Source organism: Leptonotus elevatus, chromosome 4 (genome assembly GCF_054856555.1).
Source record: "Leptonotus elevatus isolate MCC_2025b chromosome 4, RoL_Lele_1.0, whole genome shotgun sequence".
NCBI classification, from domain to species: domain Eukaryota; kingdom Metazoa; phylum Chordata; class Actinopteri; order Syngnathiformes; family Syngnathidae; genus Leptonotus; species Leptonotus elevatus.
In genome coordinates, this window is record NC_141242.1 from 14,911,551 (window position 1) to 14,928,043 (window position 16,493).

The following is a 16,493-nucleotide window of genomic DNA, read 5'->3' on the forward strand; positions in this document are numbered from 1 at the left end:
TTTGCGTTTTCTACAGTAACCGCAATTGAGGCAAAATTAAATGCAGTGCTTTGAATTGGGGTGGGAGGTAGTGGTGGACAGAATTTATTTTTATTTTTTTTGGTATGACTAAACTACAACACATTTATTTTCAATGTAAACTATACAGTCATACATACAAAAAAATTAATATATACTGTAGCAAGTATTGGCTTGCTTAGTCCCAGATGGCTGTCTGTAAATGTAGTTACCCAAAACATACACAAATAAATTTAAGACCAACTTGCAAGCCATCTTTTAAAAGCATGTCATCTGGCATTTCATTGACCATCATTTTCTGCCAGTATCTACCAGCAGCAACTCTCACCCAGTAGAGTGTTCCGTCCGAGAGGGAGGGAGTGTGTGAGAGAGGGAGAGATATAAGAGATAAGTAGTCAAAACAGACATATCTGTCAGGTTTGAGAGGAATGAGTTGTTTTTTGTCTTCTGTTAGACTCAAGTGTATTTGTTCAAGAGTATATAATTAAACTTGCTGCTTTTTGGTGTAGGGATGCATTCTTAAGCTGCATATTTATTATGTGCACCAAAAACATTGTCCTTGTGAATAGCCTAATTCAACTGGCATCCACTACTTTAACCACAAAGGCAGCTGCAACGAATAAAACTGGACCAGTGACCTTGCTGCTTGACAAAACGTTTTAGGCATGTGCCGTATCAGCTGTGCGAGCCTCTAACGTGAGGCAATTAATTTGTCTAAAATGCAGTCAGTCATCCTTCCACCTTGCGTTGGCTTATTCCTTGACCTAAACTTGTACAGATATCTTCCGGCAGCTATAAAAACAAATGCACAAGTAAAACCAAAACATTCCTCCAACTTTATCAACAGACAGGAAATGTAAAATTTAAACAATTCCAAAGCTGCTGGGGGATTTGTCTGGCTTTCCATTTCCAATGATGTGGTTTAGTATAGACTTGTTACTTTTTCATTAAAAAAGGCAATATAACCCCCCTGACAATAATTTTTTTTTATATGATCATTTCAGCCATAAGCAACTGATGTCATTGTTAGTTGACAGCATGTGGCAAAATGGCCACCGCCATTTATGGATAAAAACGGGTGGCTCTTGTTGCTTTATTCTAGGGATGCACGATAATATCGGTGGCTGATAATTATCGGCAATTATATAGACCAATTTGACATCATACAGGTAAACCACATAATAAAGAAATCCACCGATAATAATAGACTTGCCACTTGTGGCTCAAGTTGTGCCCCAACTCCTCAACCCCTCCCCTCTCCTATGGTAGTGTTGCATATTTGTGACGTCATAATGCACGCGACACAGAAGATGCATCATGCATCATGGCGACATGGCAGCCAGTATGGGCTTTATTTACTGTGTCTCCTCAAAATGTTACCCTCGGTTTTTTGTTGCATTTTTAAAACATGACTATTTTGGCAAACTCAAAATGAGATACTGGTTGTCCTTGAAGCAGTGATATCAATAAAATTCAGCTTCATGGTGCTTTATACAATGTTTCAATGTATTTGTACGTTAGACTTATAGTAGGACTAGAAAGTATATTAGTATTCTAATTAATTTTGCAAACAATTATCGGCTTACTTATCGTTATCGACATTAGCACTTTCTAATAAAATAGCATTAGCACTAGCTATAAAATAGCATTAGCACTAGCTATAAAATAGCATTATCATGCATCCCTACTTCATTAATTTTCCACAAATGCATTATTAATCACATTACCGCGTTGGGACTAGTGGGGCTGCACAGAGAATACAATTGTAAAGAAATGCAATGTTTTTGCTTTTACTGTAACCAATCATGTGCACCACTGGCAGCATTGAAAATTGTGCAATTTTGTATATTATGGACATTTATGCTTGGTAGCCAGGACTTAAGAGACGTGGGTTCCCAAAGAGCAATTTTGACAGACAAATTGGCCTTTGCCAATGCGGCGACTGACTTGCCATTGGCGAGGTGGTGAATGAGTGTTTTGGAGGTAATTTTCTTTTTTTGAAATGCTGTTACATTTACACCAGATGTAAGGACCATACCTTCCAAAAAGTCCAACTTACATTTTGTATGTCCATAGAATATTTTCTCAAAAGTCTTTGGGAATCATTCAGATGTGCAAAAGGTAAGACAAGCCTTTATTTTATTTTAGCCATCAGTGGTTTTCGCCAAGTTGGAACTCTGCCATGGATGTCATTTTTGCCTAGTCTCTTGCTCATTGTTGAGCCATGAATACTGACCTTAACTGAGGCGGGGGAGGCCTGCAGTTCTTTAGACGTTGTCCTGGATTTCTTTGTGACCTCCCGCATGAGTTGTCTCTGTGCTCTTAGGGTAATTTCTGTAGGCTGGCCAGGAGCCACTCCTGGGAAGGTTCACTGTTCCATGCTTTCACAATTTGTGGGCAATGGCGCTCACCGTGTTTCGCTGCAGTTCTCTAAAGCTTTAAGAATGACTTTACCCTTTCCAGAATGCTAGCTGTCCATTATTTTATTTCCCATCTGTTTTTTTGGTAGCATGGCATTTTGTTGCAGCTTTTTAAGATCTTTTGGCCGACTTCATTTTGAAAAATATGATTAGCCACAGTAAATTCACAATTTAAAAATGTGGGCAACTGGGCGAAGTGCTTTTTCACACCGGATCAGGTAGCTTCGAATTTTTTCCTTAATACTGTAAATCACGTCACCATTTAAAAAAATACATACTGTATTATGTTTACTTAGGTTTTCTTTGTCTGATTATTACATTTGTTTGTTTATCTTAAACATTAAGAGGGGAAACATTTTAGAAGGAGCGGCACATACTTTTTCATGGCATTGTGTGTGTGTGTGTGTTTTTTAAATTCACATTTAGCAGGGTTAACAGCGCTCTTCTCAATGGAGTGTCATATTTAGAAGACATTTAATTAATAACTTTACAGGGACTTTTAAGGTGTTGATTTAGTCTCAATTAGAATAAACTGCATGGTGTCAGCTCTAGAAAGTTGACATCCATGCTGACCTCCGCTATGTCAAACTCCTCCGGGCCATATAAATAAAATGAATTTTTTATGTTTCTTGGCTAATGCTTCTAAGCATTCTCAAGTGCCATGCGCTCCAGTCGAACCGGCGCAATGACATGGATTAATCCAGTGTTGACACATCATCATATCACATGTCGTCCACACTGTTTTCCTCACAGGACTCACAATATAGGTCAGATGTAACAGACCAAATTTGGCAAAAGGGAATTTCCGCTGTCCTGATTACGTCATGCAAAACAAATGTGTATTGCATATACAGTAGATTGTTTCTCATTAGGTATAGTCTTAAGGTAGTCTAAAAGCACATCCACATACCTCCAACCCTATACACAAGGCTCTGAAATGAAAGGGGTCATTATCAAGACTGAGTTCATGTTGAATTTAGCTGGACAACGTCTTTGCACCTTATTTTGAACCCTGTGCCTTTGTTGTTTGGGCAGTTCAAGGTTACTGTGAAAATCAGTTACTGCTGGGACCATAAAATTGCGTATTGTGTGTTTGTTTGGTTTTTTTTACCTCTAATTTAAGAGCACCATTGTTGCTGGGTTTTTCAAATGTTGGCACTTGAAGCTTCATAAATCCAATGCCATTTTTTTGAGAAACTGCAATTTCCTGCTGGTAATAACCTAAATCCCTCTAGACGCAAGCATGCAGCGCTTAGATGACTCTTCTTAAAACAGATTAGCTTTACATAAATAACAGGCATGGAAATGGTGCCTTGTTTTTTTTTAAATGTTTTGTTTTGTTTCTTTCTTTGTATAAGATGTTAATGTTATTGGCAATAACTTTGCTGTGTCCATCTGTCAGTGGTGTTGCTGATGTCACTGAAGATCATGTGTCTTGTCACTTTCAACATTATGCCGGTGCTCAGTGATTGGAGAGTATCAGATGACTACTACGCATACCTGGCGCCGCTGATGCACAGCTGAAATAGCCATGCCAGGGTTTTGATACACTCCATTCTCCTAGCAACCAGACTACCTAATCGCCTATGTAGGCCATTGAGCGGGGTTTATTCCATGGGCGCCACGCTGCTTTGTAATGGGTTTCTAGGAATCACGTTGCTATCAAGTATCCAGGAATGTCTCTCTGGGTTTCAACTCACTAAACTGCTCCACTGGTGGATAATTGTATTAATCCTGGGATGCCATTTGTTGTTCCAGTTTCACCAGGAGAATTTGTAGACGTAGGAAATGTTTGCTTCCTTTTTAAAACATGATATATCTGCCGTATCTTTTATTTCAGAGTCTGTATATGACCTCCTCCCCAAAGAGCTCCAGCTCCAGCAGCCACCCACCCAGACCGTCCCAACCACCATGAGCCAGAAGAGTGGGGGAGAGGCGGGGCCTCCTTCATCAGCAGCCTTGGCTGCAGGTGAGCCACCGAATCGGCCGACGAATGCCATGACCTGGGATCAGGTTCCACTTGTTCGATGTTCTCCAATAATCGTGGGAGAGCAGGAATAAAAATATTAATTTAAATGGTGACGAAGGGCAACTTTACCCTGTCACCGGTTCCCAAGACGAACTAATGTGTGACCATATGATCCATTTAGAGGTCCCCTTCATAGCTGTTCAACTCATTACCACTCTGATTTCAGATACCCTCTAATACTTGTTGTTGCAGTCATAGCAGCAGAGGCATGGCTCACTTATAGTCTTTGTGTTGAGGATGCCATGTTCATCCATACTGCAACGCCAATGTTTGCATGCCACTCTTAACCATCCAACTTTCAAAAAAGGGATTAGACATTTTAACCATAGTATTAGTTTATTATCAACAGGCAATTGTTCTTTGTATGATCCAGTGGTAACTTGACTTACACGTACCACAACCTGCGTGTCTTTCCAGTTATGAGCGCCACTTGGTCGAGTTTTGTTGTCGAGCCAAAATTCGAGTTACGGACGAGCATCAGATAGGTCTCTGCTCGAGGCTCGGGTAAAGTGTGAAAAATATGTAACAATTAATGTAGGGCTGGGCAACAAATAGAATAAATTTGATTAGTTTTTTGTCATTTTAAAAATTGACAATTTGAAAATAAGCTCAATCGTGAAATCGAGGTGCATATAAATAAATACTATTTTTCTGGATTATTAAAAGTTGTTCTTAAATTCTGTTACATCGAAATGTTATTGGCTGAATGCTGGATTGGTGGTTTACAAGATGTGTTTACAAAAGTTACAGTACTAACTACTTCACTGTGGCATTTAAGCAAGTTATGCACAAGCTATGAATACCTATGTTTTTGCAAAAGCTATTAATGTTAGGCTTATGTTAAAACTGATTTAAAACATTGTTGTCTGAACATTTTACAGGATAATTTTTTTAAAGAAATCAAACTATCTTTAAATAATAACATTTGTTGGTTTTATTTCTTCAATTAAAATCCTAATTGTCAGAATGAATGAAAAAAACAAATCTAGATTAAATTTTTTGGCCCTATCGTCCAGCCCTCAATTGATGTATTGTAATTCCCTCACATATGGGCAAGGACAAAATTAGAACACTACCAACGAGCTGATGTCAGCCACAACTCCCACTCAGACGCTCACACACAATAACCAGACAACTCAACTCAACGCAACTCCTGATGCCACTCAATAAAGCTTGGTTTATGCCTGACATGTACCTTTTGCGTGGAAATTAGACATCTGGAATCAGGCCAACACTACTTTTGTAGCATTTATATTCTCTGGCTTCCTCCTGCTGTCAATCGATAGTCTGTCTGACTATAGGGGCAGGCTAGTGAAGAGCGTCAACGGCATATAAACTCAAAAAAAATTTGAACAGATTTTTTACAGGAACAATACAAAATATAATACTGTTTAAAACAAATATAAGGGTGAACAGTCTACATACGTTTAAAAAAAGTAAATGAAAACAAAGACTCTGGCAGTAAAAAAAAAAAAAAAGTTGTTTTCAACAGCTCTTGCTTGCCATGCTTATCCACGAAAGACTGCACACAGTTAGAATTGTTAAGATTTTAGGTGTGTGGTGTGGAAAATTTGGGTCACGCAGGACCTTGTTGCTGAAATAATTTCGCCGCACGGCCCTCGTGCATGTGTCAAAAAACATAAACCAAGCTTTAGCCAGACACCTCAGAGAGCCACATCCAAGACACAAATACTACAGTACATAGTAATTACATTTCCATCCATCCATCCATTTTCTATACCGCTTATCACTAAGGTTGCTTGCGGGTGTGCTGTTGCCTATCCCTGTTGATGGCGAGAGATGGATTAATGATATTTCCATACACTAGTAAATAGACTTATGAGCTAGGTCACGAAATAAAGTAAACTCGTAAGTCAAGGTACCACAGTATATAAAAACAAAAGTACTTAAAATAAACTGAGACATCCAGGGGGTCTATAGTCTTGCTTGTGGCTGTTCTGTTTTTGTCCTCCTTGTCCTGTCTTCTCAGCCATGACATTTTTCAGTCTGTCTTGGTGTTTGGTAAAGCCATTCTTTGGTCAATCCTTAAATGGGCCTCGGGTCATTTCCATATTAAGACCCCATAATTACATTAGTATTAAGGATTACATTCTATACATCATTTCAGCTCTCCTAAACTCAAGTGAAATGATGTCCATTTCTGTTGTTTTGCACTGACAGGATCTCTAACAGGCTTTGTTTGTCATTTCACTCACTATTTGCTGCACGTCTCCCACTGGTGATGCTTGTGCTTGATGTTTTTTGTCACTTGGCTTTTTTGGGCATTTGAAAATAAACATTTGGAATTGGATCATCCACTCTTATAGTGTGTGCAGTGAAACATCAATGCAGCAGCATCTGGCGCCGCAGATCAGGACACTGGCTCTTGCCTCAAATAACCGTTCATTCTGACATCACTCTTAAGAGAGGCTCTGTGTAATTATGTAGTTTGTGCCAATGTGCTATTCTTTCAGTTATCACCATACATTGACAAATCTTTCTGAAGGTGTCAGCGAAGTTAGTGGTAGTGTTTCAATATTTTAGAAAAAGGTAAAGGTTCTTCAGAAACAAGAATCAAGAATGTGTTGTTCTTAATTCTATAGTAAATGCTCAGAAAGTTTTGAAGTTTTAAGTACTACAGATAAAGCCTGTGCTTTGAGAGAAGCTGTAATTTTTCCGCAAATAAAGGATCTATGTATCCTAATAAAACGGTGAAGTTGTCTAATAATTGGACTGGACAAATTCATGTGGTCTGACCTTGGATCGTGGTTCAGGAGAGCCACCATCAGTTATAAATGGGAAAGATTTTGGTCTGGAATTACATCTTAAGTGCAAACTGGTCAACAGTGTTATTATTGAGACAGCTGCACTGTTAATGAATCTTTTTTTCTATCCTGACCCTAAACAGTGCTGATCGGAAGCATGAGATGCAGTAAAGTCCCTCTGAGGATCAGCAACCTAATGAATGCTTCAAAACATCACAAAGCAGTGCTCCCTCCACAATTTGAAGATACCCAATTTACTGATTGACAGAGTCTTGAATGATCAGCTCTCTTGTTGCTCATTGGCTGTCTCGTTTTTATTGCAGGAAGTTCCCTCTGAGGCAGGGAGTGTCTGCATATAAAATGGTCTGCAGTTCACTGCTCCATAGGTCAGAGGCTTGTTTATTCTGTCTCTATGGCTACGCTCAGTCCCAACAAAATCTTCCAATTGGCATGCGCAAAATACTTTTGACTACTGAATGCACATTGCACAAAGTGTAAGATAACCCTGGCAACCCTGGCAAATTTAATTTGACTCCACATTACCAGCTTGCAAATTGGGCTATAGATGAAAGTTTTGACCAGATTTTGTTAAGTTTCTTTCTGGCAATGTGTATGTGCGAATTTGTAGTTTGCTTTTGTTTTTGTAAACGAAGCATGTCAGTTTTGTCACATTGATTTATGGGAGAACGGGTTTGTAGGAATCAAAACATTGTGGGACAAATAGTACCCTTCTCAACTTTAACTTCAGAATTTGTGATCAATGCTTGACCGCTCTCGCATGCACAGTGAGGGCATAAGACCCATAACATTCTAGAAATTACAGTTGGGAAGAAGGGAAAATCATTAAAATCCTGCACAAATTCAGCTGCTTGAGTGGGACTGCTAGCCTGCTTCCTGTCGAACATCCGTGCTGACTTATTTGTCTCATGCTGCTGCAGATGCCACATCTTCCACCTCCAACCCCTGTGCCTCCTCCTCCTTGGCCATGGGAGCCCCAAGCTCCGTTGGTCCATCCTCCTCCGACCATCTCAAGGCTCCTCAGCATCTTCACTCGGCAGGGGAAGGAGCTGTAGCGTCAGAAGTGCAAGTCATGGATGCAGGAGCTGTGTCTACTCCCAACAGGAGCAACAGTGGAGCAGGCACTGCAGCAGGAGATCCTGGTTCAGGGGTCTTGTCAGGGCTAGGAGTTCAGCATCCTCAAAACACCCCATCAAAGCGGAGACCTGTCTTGAGCATATCCCCGCCACCTGAGGACCTGTTCGATGACAGTCAGATGTCCTGCTTAGAGGAGCCCCCCGTAGCCGGCGCACCAGGTCCAGACTCTGAGCATAGCAGTAGCATGTGGGCTGATGACTCAGTTTCCAACTTCAGCTTGGTCAGCTCCTTCTCCTACAACGACAACACGGAGGTGCCGCGCAAGTCGAGAAAACGAACACCACGCCAGCGGCCGGGCCCCAAACCTGCTCCCCCAGAGGATAGCATGGATGTGTTTGATGCTGACAGTGCCAAGGCGCCTCACTTTGTCCTGTCCCAGCTCGGCCCGGACAAAACTAGTCCCATGACCAGGTGGGTATCCCAGTTCCTGGAGTTGAATACACAAAAGCCACTTTGGATTACAGTGGTACCTTGACTTTTGACCTATTTTTTGTTTTGTTTTGTTTTTTACATGACTTTATTAAGAAAAATAGTAGAAATAGAAAAGAAAAGAAACTTGTGATTAATCTCACATTCATTGCACATTTCATATCTGTTCTAAATGTACAATAAAATATATTTTTTAAAGTGTTTCATACACTTCTTGTTAATTAGCATAAGTGGACAAATGTTGCCCTTGACTCATACTGTTGTATCATTTAAGTTTGATACAGACATTTTATAGTAGGCACAAGTTATATACAGTTAAAAGGTGTACTGTAAAACATTCAAGCCTGGTTCACGCGGCAAGATTTAAAAATTGTCGGTCGACTTCCAAACTGTGAGACGCCACACGTGAAGAGAAAAAAGCACGGAAGTAGCAATTTTGAACGTACCGTGTGTGGTGTGCACACGGTACAATAAACACAACACACACAAACTGAGTTCATTCATGAATGTGACGGAAAGTCTCGCAAAACCTCTTAAGCGTAAACGTGACTAAACGTGGATAGCCGATAGCCCATACACACCCGTGCAAGCCATTGAAACGACAGGGCGGCCATCTTGCTCCTCCCATATCACGAGCAGACTACTGTATAAACTATACGGTGTACGTACAGATTAGACATATACAGCTTGTAGGCAGTTAGTATAGGCGGAGGCGTGGTGGGGGTTTGTGGCAGGGTGGTCACTATTTTTTAACAAGTAATAAAAAATTAACAAGTACGTGCTGCTTTGAAGACCCCCTTTTTCTTTTATCACTCAGTTCCTTAGACCCCAATATTAGATTTGGCAGAGGCATCTTTTGTCGAATTAGTTATAATTCTTTAATAAATAAATAAAACAAGTTTCCTCCTGTAAACATCATTAAGCATATAATTTAGACATGTATTTAAGGCAAGTTGTAAAATGGCTGAGGTCCTCGTTTATGGTTAACAAATTATATCATGCGGTTTCTACTAAGTACTGTTTCAAATGTTCTCCAATTTTGATAGTGTAAATTTATAGGATCATATGCCGAGAAACGTTTCTTGGGAGGAGCAATATGGCGGCCTTGCGGCTTCAAAAGTATTGTCCTATCGGCTATCCAGTCCATTCAGATCAGTGATTTGTGCATTCCCATTCTCCTGCCATGTGAACCAGGCTTTAGTCAGATTTGTGTCGATGTATATTTTTTTACAATTAGGTGGCAGTAGCGTTTCTTGTTGGGCATTAGTGACAGTACAGGTAAATTTTAGTATTCAAATTAAAAGTAAGTTCATTAGAACATGAAGCAACTCTTGGACTCAAATACAGGGCTTTCCAAATAAGGGGCATGTGATAATTTAGTAAATAAAAAAATAAAATAAAAAAAGTTGCATTAAAGGGACTTTATGTAACACACAAATTTTGGCACCGCTAATAAAAACAACTGAGTAATGTTAAAAAAAAAAAACTGTTTTCTCAACGTTAATTACTGTATGTACTGTAATATTTGTTTGTTGGGTTTTTCCCTTTAAATAGCATGACCTAGTAATATCAGCAGCTGGATTCTGGTGGCCTGCAGTAGTTCCTTGCAAGTGTCGTCATTGTGTATTTTTATGTTTTGGGCTGTTTGCCTTGTTAAATAAACGGTTGAAAGTGCATTGGCGATTGTGGATCCCCTTGCTCACATATGAAGAAGGCATTACAATACTTTTATTAGGCCTCTTTTTTTTCATGCCACTTGAGCAGTAGCAAATCTGAAGGTTGCTCGCAGCCCATATTTTATAGCATGCAAAATAAGAAAAACACAAGTTGGGGCTCTTGCAACTCAAGGTACCACTGTAGTTATGACTGAGGTAATTAAATGATTTGTTTTATTGCAGCTCTCTTGAGTCAGGGCCGGCAGTGAAGGGTGGATCACTCTCAACTCAGTTCCCTCAGAGAAGTAATGGGAAGGAGCTAAAGATATTGGTGCAGCCTGAGACCCAGCACAGAGCTCGATATCTGACTGAGGGCAGCCGAGGTTCTGTCAAAGACCGTACACAACAGGGATTCCCTACCATCAAGGTTGGTCAAAAGAGGCTGCTCACTGCTTATTGGCATTGTGATGTTACACATATGACACATCACACTCGGACCAAGTCAAACACTTTGTTTCCTGGTTTTAATTTAATAAAGTAATTTGTACCTTAACAGAAATAAATCCCAGCAGGCAGTTGACATATCTCAACATGCAGTTGTGCCATGTAGCCTTCAGATAAACATGCCCGTCTAGTTTTGCAGAAAAGAACTACAAGAAACTCAATTTATCGCAGTGGTCCAGACCAACCCGTGATATAGGTGAAAATCTGCAAGCTGTCGTGTTGTGCTGTTAAGGCTCTGGCCGCTGTGTGTATGTGTGTAGTCTCTTACCGGAGCGGTCGCCTAGATTTCTGATTAACGTGGCAAAAAAACTTTTGCCTGTATGTATGATACGTACAGTATTTATTTTATTGGAGCGTCTCTTAAATAGAAAAAAATAACAAAAATACACACAAAACTCTATCTCTGCTCCCCGCTGGAGCAAGCTGCTGTGTGCAGCCATAAGTTTCACCCTGCACGCTCGCTTCTACCAATCACAACAGCGGCTGCTTTTATGTCATTAACGTTTCAAAAAAAGAAACATTTCCCTGGGTTTTTTAAACCCCCCCCCCCAATTTTTTTTTTTATAGATATTATTAAATAAAATATGTATGTAAATAAATAAAAACGTTTAATAACATATTGCTTTTTCTTCCCAGTTGGAGGGTGTCGGTGAGCCAGTGGTGCTGCAGGTGTTTGTAGCAAATGACGCAGGCAGAGTGAAGCCTCACGGTTTCTACCAGGCATGCAGAGTGACCGGTCGCAACACCACTGCTTGTACGGAAGTGGAAATTGAGGGCACTATTGTTATCGAGATCCCACTGGAGCCCAGCAATGACATGACACTTGCGTAGGAATTTTTTTTATTTGATCGTATAAATGATTTTTCAATTTTGAGGGATTTCTGTTAATAGCACAAGTAATTATTCCACTATTGAATTTGTACAGTGTGGACTGTGTAGGAATTTTGAAGCTTCGCAACGCCGATGTGGAGGCACGTATTGGTTTGGCAGGTTCCAAGAAGAAGAGCACCCGGGCTCGATTGGCCTTTAGAGTCAACATCCCCCAGACAGACGGATCTGTCCTCACGCTTCAAGTCCCCTCATCACCCATTCTCTGCAGTGAGTAGGAAAGCAGGTTGAACCAAAACAATGTTGTTTAGCTTCAGGAACACCTTTGTTTGAATTGTATCAAATATACACAGTTGGCATGTCAATTTTGTAGCGACACCACTAAACCCTTTTAGTTGTATTGCCTGTGGTAAATGCAAGGCAAAAAGATTTAATCTTCCTCTATGACAATTTTCCAGCCCAGCCTGCGGGAGTACCAGAGATCCTTAAGAAGAGTCTCCACAGCTGCTTGGTCAGAGGAGGAGAGGAAGTTTTTATAATCGGAAAGAACTTCCTGAAAGGAACCAAAGTTGTTTTTCAGGAGAACATTGCGGGTATCTTTTGTCACTATTCATATTTGTCTATATGAACCTTTGAAAGAGGAAAATAATCATTTTCATGTTTGTAGATGATAATTCATGGCAAGCAGAAGCTAATATTGACATGGACCTTTTCCACCAGGTAAATGAAAATTAATGTCTTACAGCATAGATCATATGACATACTATAAATTTGAATACAATTATAACTGCTTTTTGGATCTCAACTTTCCACAGAACCATTTGATTGTGACAGTTCCTCCCTTCCACAACCAATCAATAACTTCTCCAGTTTCAGTGGGAATTTTTGTGATGACCAATGCTGGTAAATCACATGAAGCCCAACCTTTCACCTATACACCAGACTCGGGTAATCACAATCACGTCCTTTGTTTACATGATCTTTACTGAACTAGCAACCACTGAGATTATTAATGAACTGACTTTCATGAATAAAACATTTAACGTTCATAAAATCATGTATATGATGCATAGTTCAGGTCTGTTTTTGGTTTTACTTCATTATCATTGGATATTATAGACTATTAGGATGGATTTGTTGTTTGTTGCCCAGAATCCTAATCATAATTTCCCCTCACACTTTTACCCCCAGCTGATAATGGAGATGTTCAAGCAGTAAAAACCGAGGAATCTTCCTTCAAGACATGTATATTTGATAGTCCGATCCAACCTGTATCTTCTGACCAAACTGACTGCTCTGGTCAGCCTGTGAAAAGACAAGAGGACACACCAATGGAAGTGTCTAGCAACCCACAGCCCACAAATGTGTTCAAGGTGAATTTTTATATAAAGAGGCAGAAGCGATCAATCACAGTTTTTGCTGATCTATGTTTTTCTATTCATACCATAGCAATCCCCTGGCCCAATTGTTTCAGTGCAGCAGACACTTGAGCTCAGCTCCAGCCCTCATTCGGGTGGGGAGTCCTTTCAGAGCTCAATGCCCCTTCAAACTGAGGATGTGGAGCTTCCCCAGGCACCCTCTGTATTTCCTAGCCTAGAGTCTCTCAACTCAATACAAAAACAAGACATTGCCACAACAGCCTCCTTTCCAATGTCAGGTGATCCAACAATCCCCCCAGTGACACCAGAGGTCCCCCAGCAGTTCCTTAGAGACCCTCAGGAAAGCCTGCCCCCTGAAAGTTCCAACAGCGGTGCGGTCGTGGTTGTAGCCATGTCTCAAATAGCAGCACCCTCTCCGCCCCAGCCACAACAGTCACAGGTTCCCTTATTTGCTCAGGAAGGCGTAGCAGAGCTGGAGAGGGCGGTAAGGGAGCTCCAGGCTGGAGCTAATCCCACACTGCAGCAGGTTATAGAGGCAGCTGTAGCCCAGCAGCAGCAACAGCTAAATTCTGTGCTTTACAGCCCAACTTCCTCTGCAGACTCGCTTCAACAGCATGTTCAGGAAAACATGAACAGCCTTAGGTTGGGAGCCGCTGATAATTCATTGTCACCACAACAACAGCTGCAGATACAGCAGCAGCAAATACAACAACAGCAACAGCAGCAGCAAATACAACAGCAGCAGCAAATACAACAACAGCAACAGCAGCAGCAAATACAACAGCAGCAGCAAATACAACAACAGCAACAGCAGCAGCAAATACAACAACAGCAACAGCAGCAGCAAATACAACAACAGCAACAGCAGCAGCAAATACAACAACAGCAACAGCAGCAGCAAATACAACAACAGCAACAGCAGCAGCAGCAAATACAACAACAGCAACAGCAGCAGCAGCAAATACAACAACAGCAACAGCAGCAGCAGCAAATACAACAACAGCAACAGCAGCAGCAGCAAATACAACAACAGCAACAGCAGCAGCAGCAAATACAGCAGCAGCAGCAAATACAACAGTTTCAACAACAGCAAATACTTGGGAACCTTCAACAGCAACAGCATCATCTCCAACAGCAGCAAGTCCTTGGAAACATGCAGATTCAACAACAACTTCTACTGCAGCCACAAGACCAACAGCAACTACAACAGCAACAAATTCTGGAGAACATTCAACAACAACAGAATCAGCAACAAGTCATAAACAACATCCAGCTTCAGGATCAACAACAAAATCAAATGTTAAGCAATTTACAACAGCATCAGCTACAACAGCAACAAAGCCAAGCATTGAACAACCTGCAGCAACAACAGTTGCAGGAACAGCAAGTTTTAGAGAACCTGCAGCAGCAACTTCAGGCTGAGTTGCTCCAGCCGCAGATCCATTCCAATTCCCAAGTGCAGCAGCCAGTCTCTCTCCTACATCAACCTGGTGAGATGCTTACCATTCAAACCAACTTCCCAACACAGCCCCCATCCCATACTTCACCCCCACAGCAGCTATTCCAGTCCCCCAGGCCTATTGCAGAGACCCAGGGTTCCCAACAACAGGTTCAAGCAGCCTTACTCCAGAATACGCTGACAGTGTTGACAAGCGGCGGCCTCAACACAGAGCAACAGTCCACCGGGTCGGCCGTGTATCTATCGCCGAACTCTCAGTCCCAACAGCAGCAGCAGTTGGCGTTCATCTCTACCATGGAGACATCCACCAGCCAGCCCCAGCCCGTTCCCATGTTTCATAACCAGCCTCAAGCTCAGCTTTCACAAATGCAGCAGCATAGCACCCCCATGGAACAACAGCAATCACCGCAGCCAAATCAACAACAGTCACCGCAACTTACCATTGGCCAACAGGGCTCCTTGTTCCAAAGCTTACCCAACCATACTCAACCTAATCCTCTCCCCCAGAATCAGCTCTCCCAGCAACAGCAGACAGGTCTGCTCCTCTGTACCACGGATATAAATCCCCAGACTATCCTTTTCAGCACCCAGACCCAAGGATCAACTCCAATGGGCAGCATCCCGGTTGGACTTTCCCAACCAGAAACAGCCGAGCCAATGTCCTTCCAGGATCAGAGCTCCTTGGGTAACAACTCGACATCCACTCAGAACCAACAGCGCCGCATTTTCCAGGAACAGCAGCCCATGCAAGTGAGCACAAGTTCTTCTAGTGTCCCTAACAGTCGACCTGTGGAGCTGTTTCTGCCCCAGGCGTCCCTGTCCAGCCTACAGAGTACTCTCAGTTCACAGGAGCTAAACAACCAGGCTGCACCCCCTGGCACGACCATCTTTGTGGTCCAGGGTGCTGTAGGTGTGGTGGACAGCCCTGGACAGCAGCCCCCTGAACAGCTTTTCCAGACGAATGTGGGTGAAAATGTGGCCCAACGAGGACCATCCAACATGTTTCTGTTTGGCATTCAAAATGGTAAGTCTGATATGTCACAATAGTCACGGTATTAAAGTTAATTGCTATCATCATGGGCGTGCTGCAAAATAATGAGCCATGTTTCTTAAAATGTAATTTTGTTTGGCAATGTCGTGTTGAAGTGCTTCACTTCGTTGATCATTTGAATCACCCAAGTTAGCTGAGGCAGACATGGAAAATGGGCTGGATAGGGGTCCCCAAAGACCGGAGTTGAGAACCACTGATGTAGTCTACAAACAACATGCAATACTTTCCAACTAGCATGGAACTACAGTACAGGCCAAAAGTTTGGACACACGTTCTCATTCAATACATTTGCTTTATTTTCATGACTATGTACATTGTAGATTCTCACTGAAGGTGTCAAAACTATGACGACAACTATCGGACACATTTGGAGTTATGCACTTAACAACAAAAAAGTGAAAATAATAAAATTAATAAATAGCCACCCTTTTCTCTTTTTGCACATTCTTTACAATCTCTCGATGAGCTTCAAAAGGAAAGGGTTTTCCAACAGTCTTTAAAGAGTTCCCAGAGGTAAGAATGCCACGAGTATGCAAAAAAAAGTAACCAGACCAAAGGATGGCTATTTTGAAGAATCTATAAAATAAAATAAAAATTCCGTTATTTCACCAATAAGTACATAACATCAGTTCATACATAGTTTTGATGCCTTCAGTGAGAATCTACAAAGTAACCAGTCATGAAAATAAAGCCAAACGCATTGAATACTAAAGTGTGTCCAAACTGTTGGCCTGTACTGTACGTTCTAACCAGCAATGATATATTAAAAGCACGTTACCTTGCAGTTGGGCAATGCAGTGT

The 16,493-nt window shown here is 41.4% G+C and overlaps 1 protein-coding gene across 2 annotated transcripts in view; it reads left to right on the top strand.

Moving 5' to 3' along the window:
• Window positions 1-16,493, top strand: part of nfat5a (nuclear factor of activated T cells 5a) — a 33,856-nt gene that overhangs the window by 9,921 nt on the left and 7,442 nt on the right. Inside the window, exons 1-11 of one of the 2 annotated variants that reach the window (XM_086073633.1) lie at window positions 4,333-4,407; window positions 7,556-7,618; window positions 8,171-8,798; window positions 10,715-10,898; window positions 11,612-11,802; window positions 11,901-12,073; window positions 12,262-12,396; window positions 12,471-12,523; window positions 12,619-12,751; window positions 12,995-13,176; window positions 13,253-15,665. In XM_086073633.1, the coding sequence (XP_085929759.1) occupies window positions 8,218-8,798; window positions 10,715-10,898; window positions 11,612-11,802; window positions 11,901-12,073; window positions 12,262-12,396; window positions 12,471-12,523; window positions 12,619-12,751; window positions 12,995-13,176; window positions 13,253-15,665 (4,045 nt within the window). In that variant the 5' untranslated portion in view covers window positions 4,333-4,407; window positions 7,556-7,618; window positions 8,171-8,217. Of the gene's footprint in view, window positions 1-4,278; window positions 4,408-7,555; window positions 7,619-8,170; window positions 8,799-10,714; window positions 10,899-11,611; window positions 11,803-11,900; window positions 12,074-12,261; window positions 12,397-12,470; window positions 12,524-12,618; window positions 12,752-12,994; window positions 13,177-13,252; window positions 15,666-16,493 lie in introns of those variants that run through there. The other variant, XM_086073632.1, reaches the window with a different exon arrangement.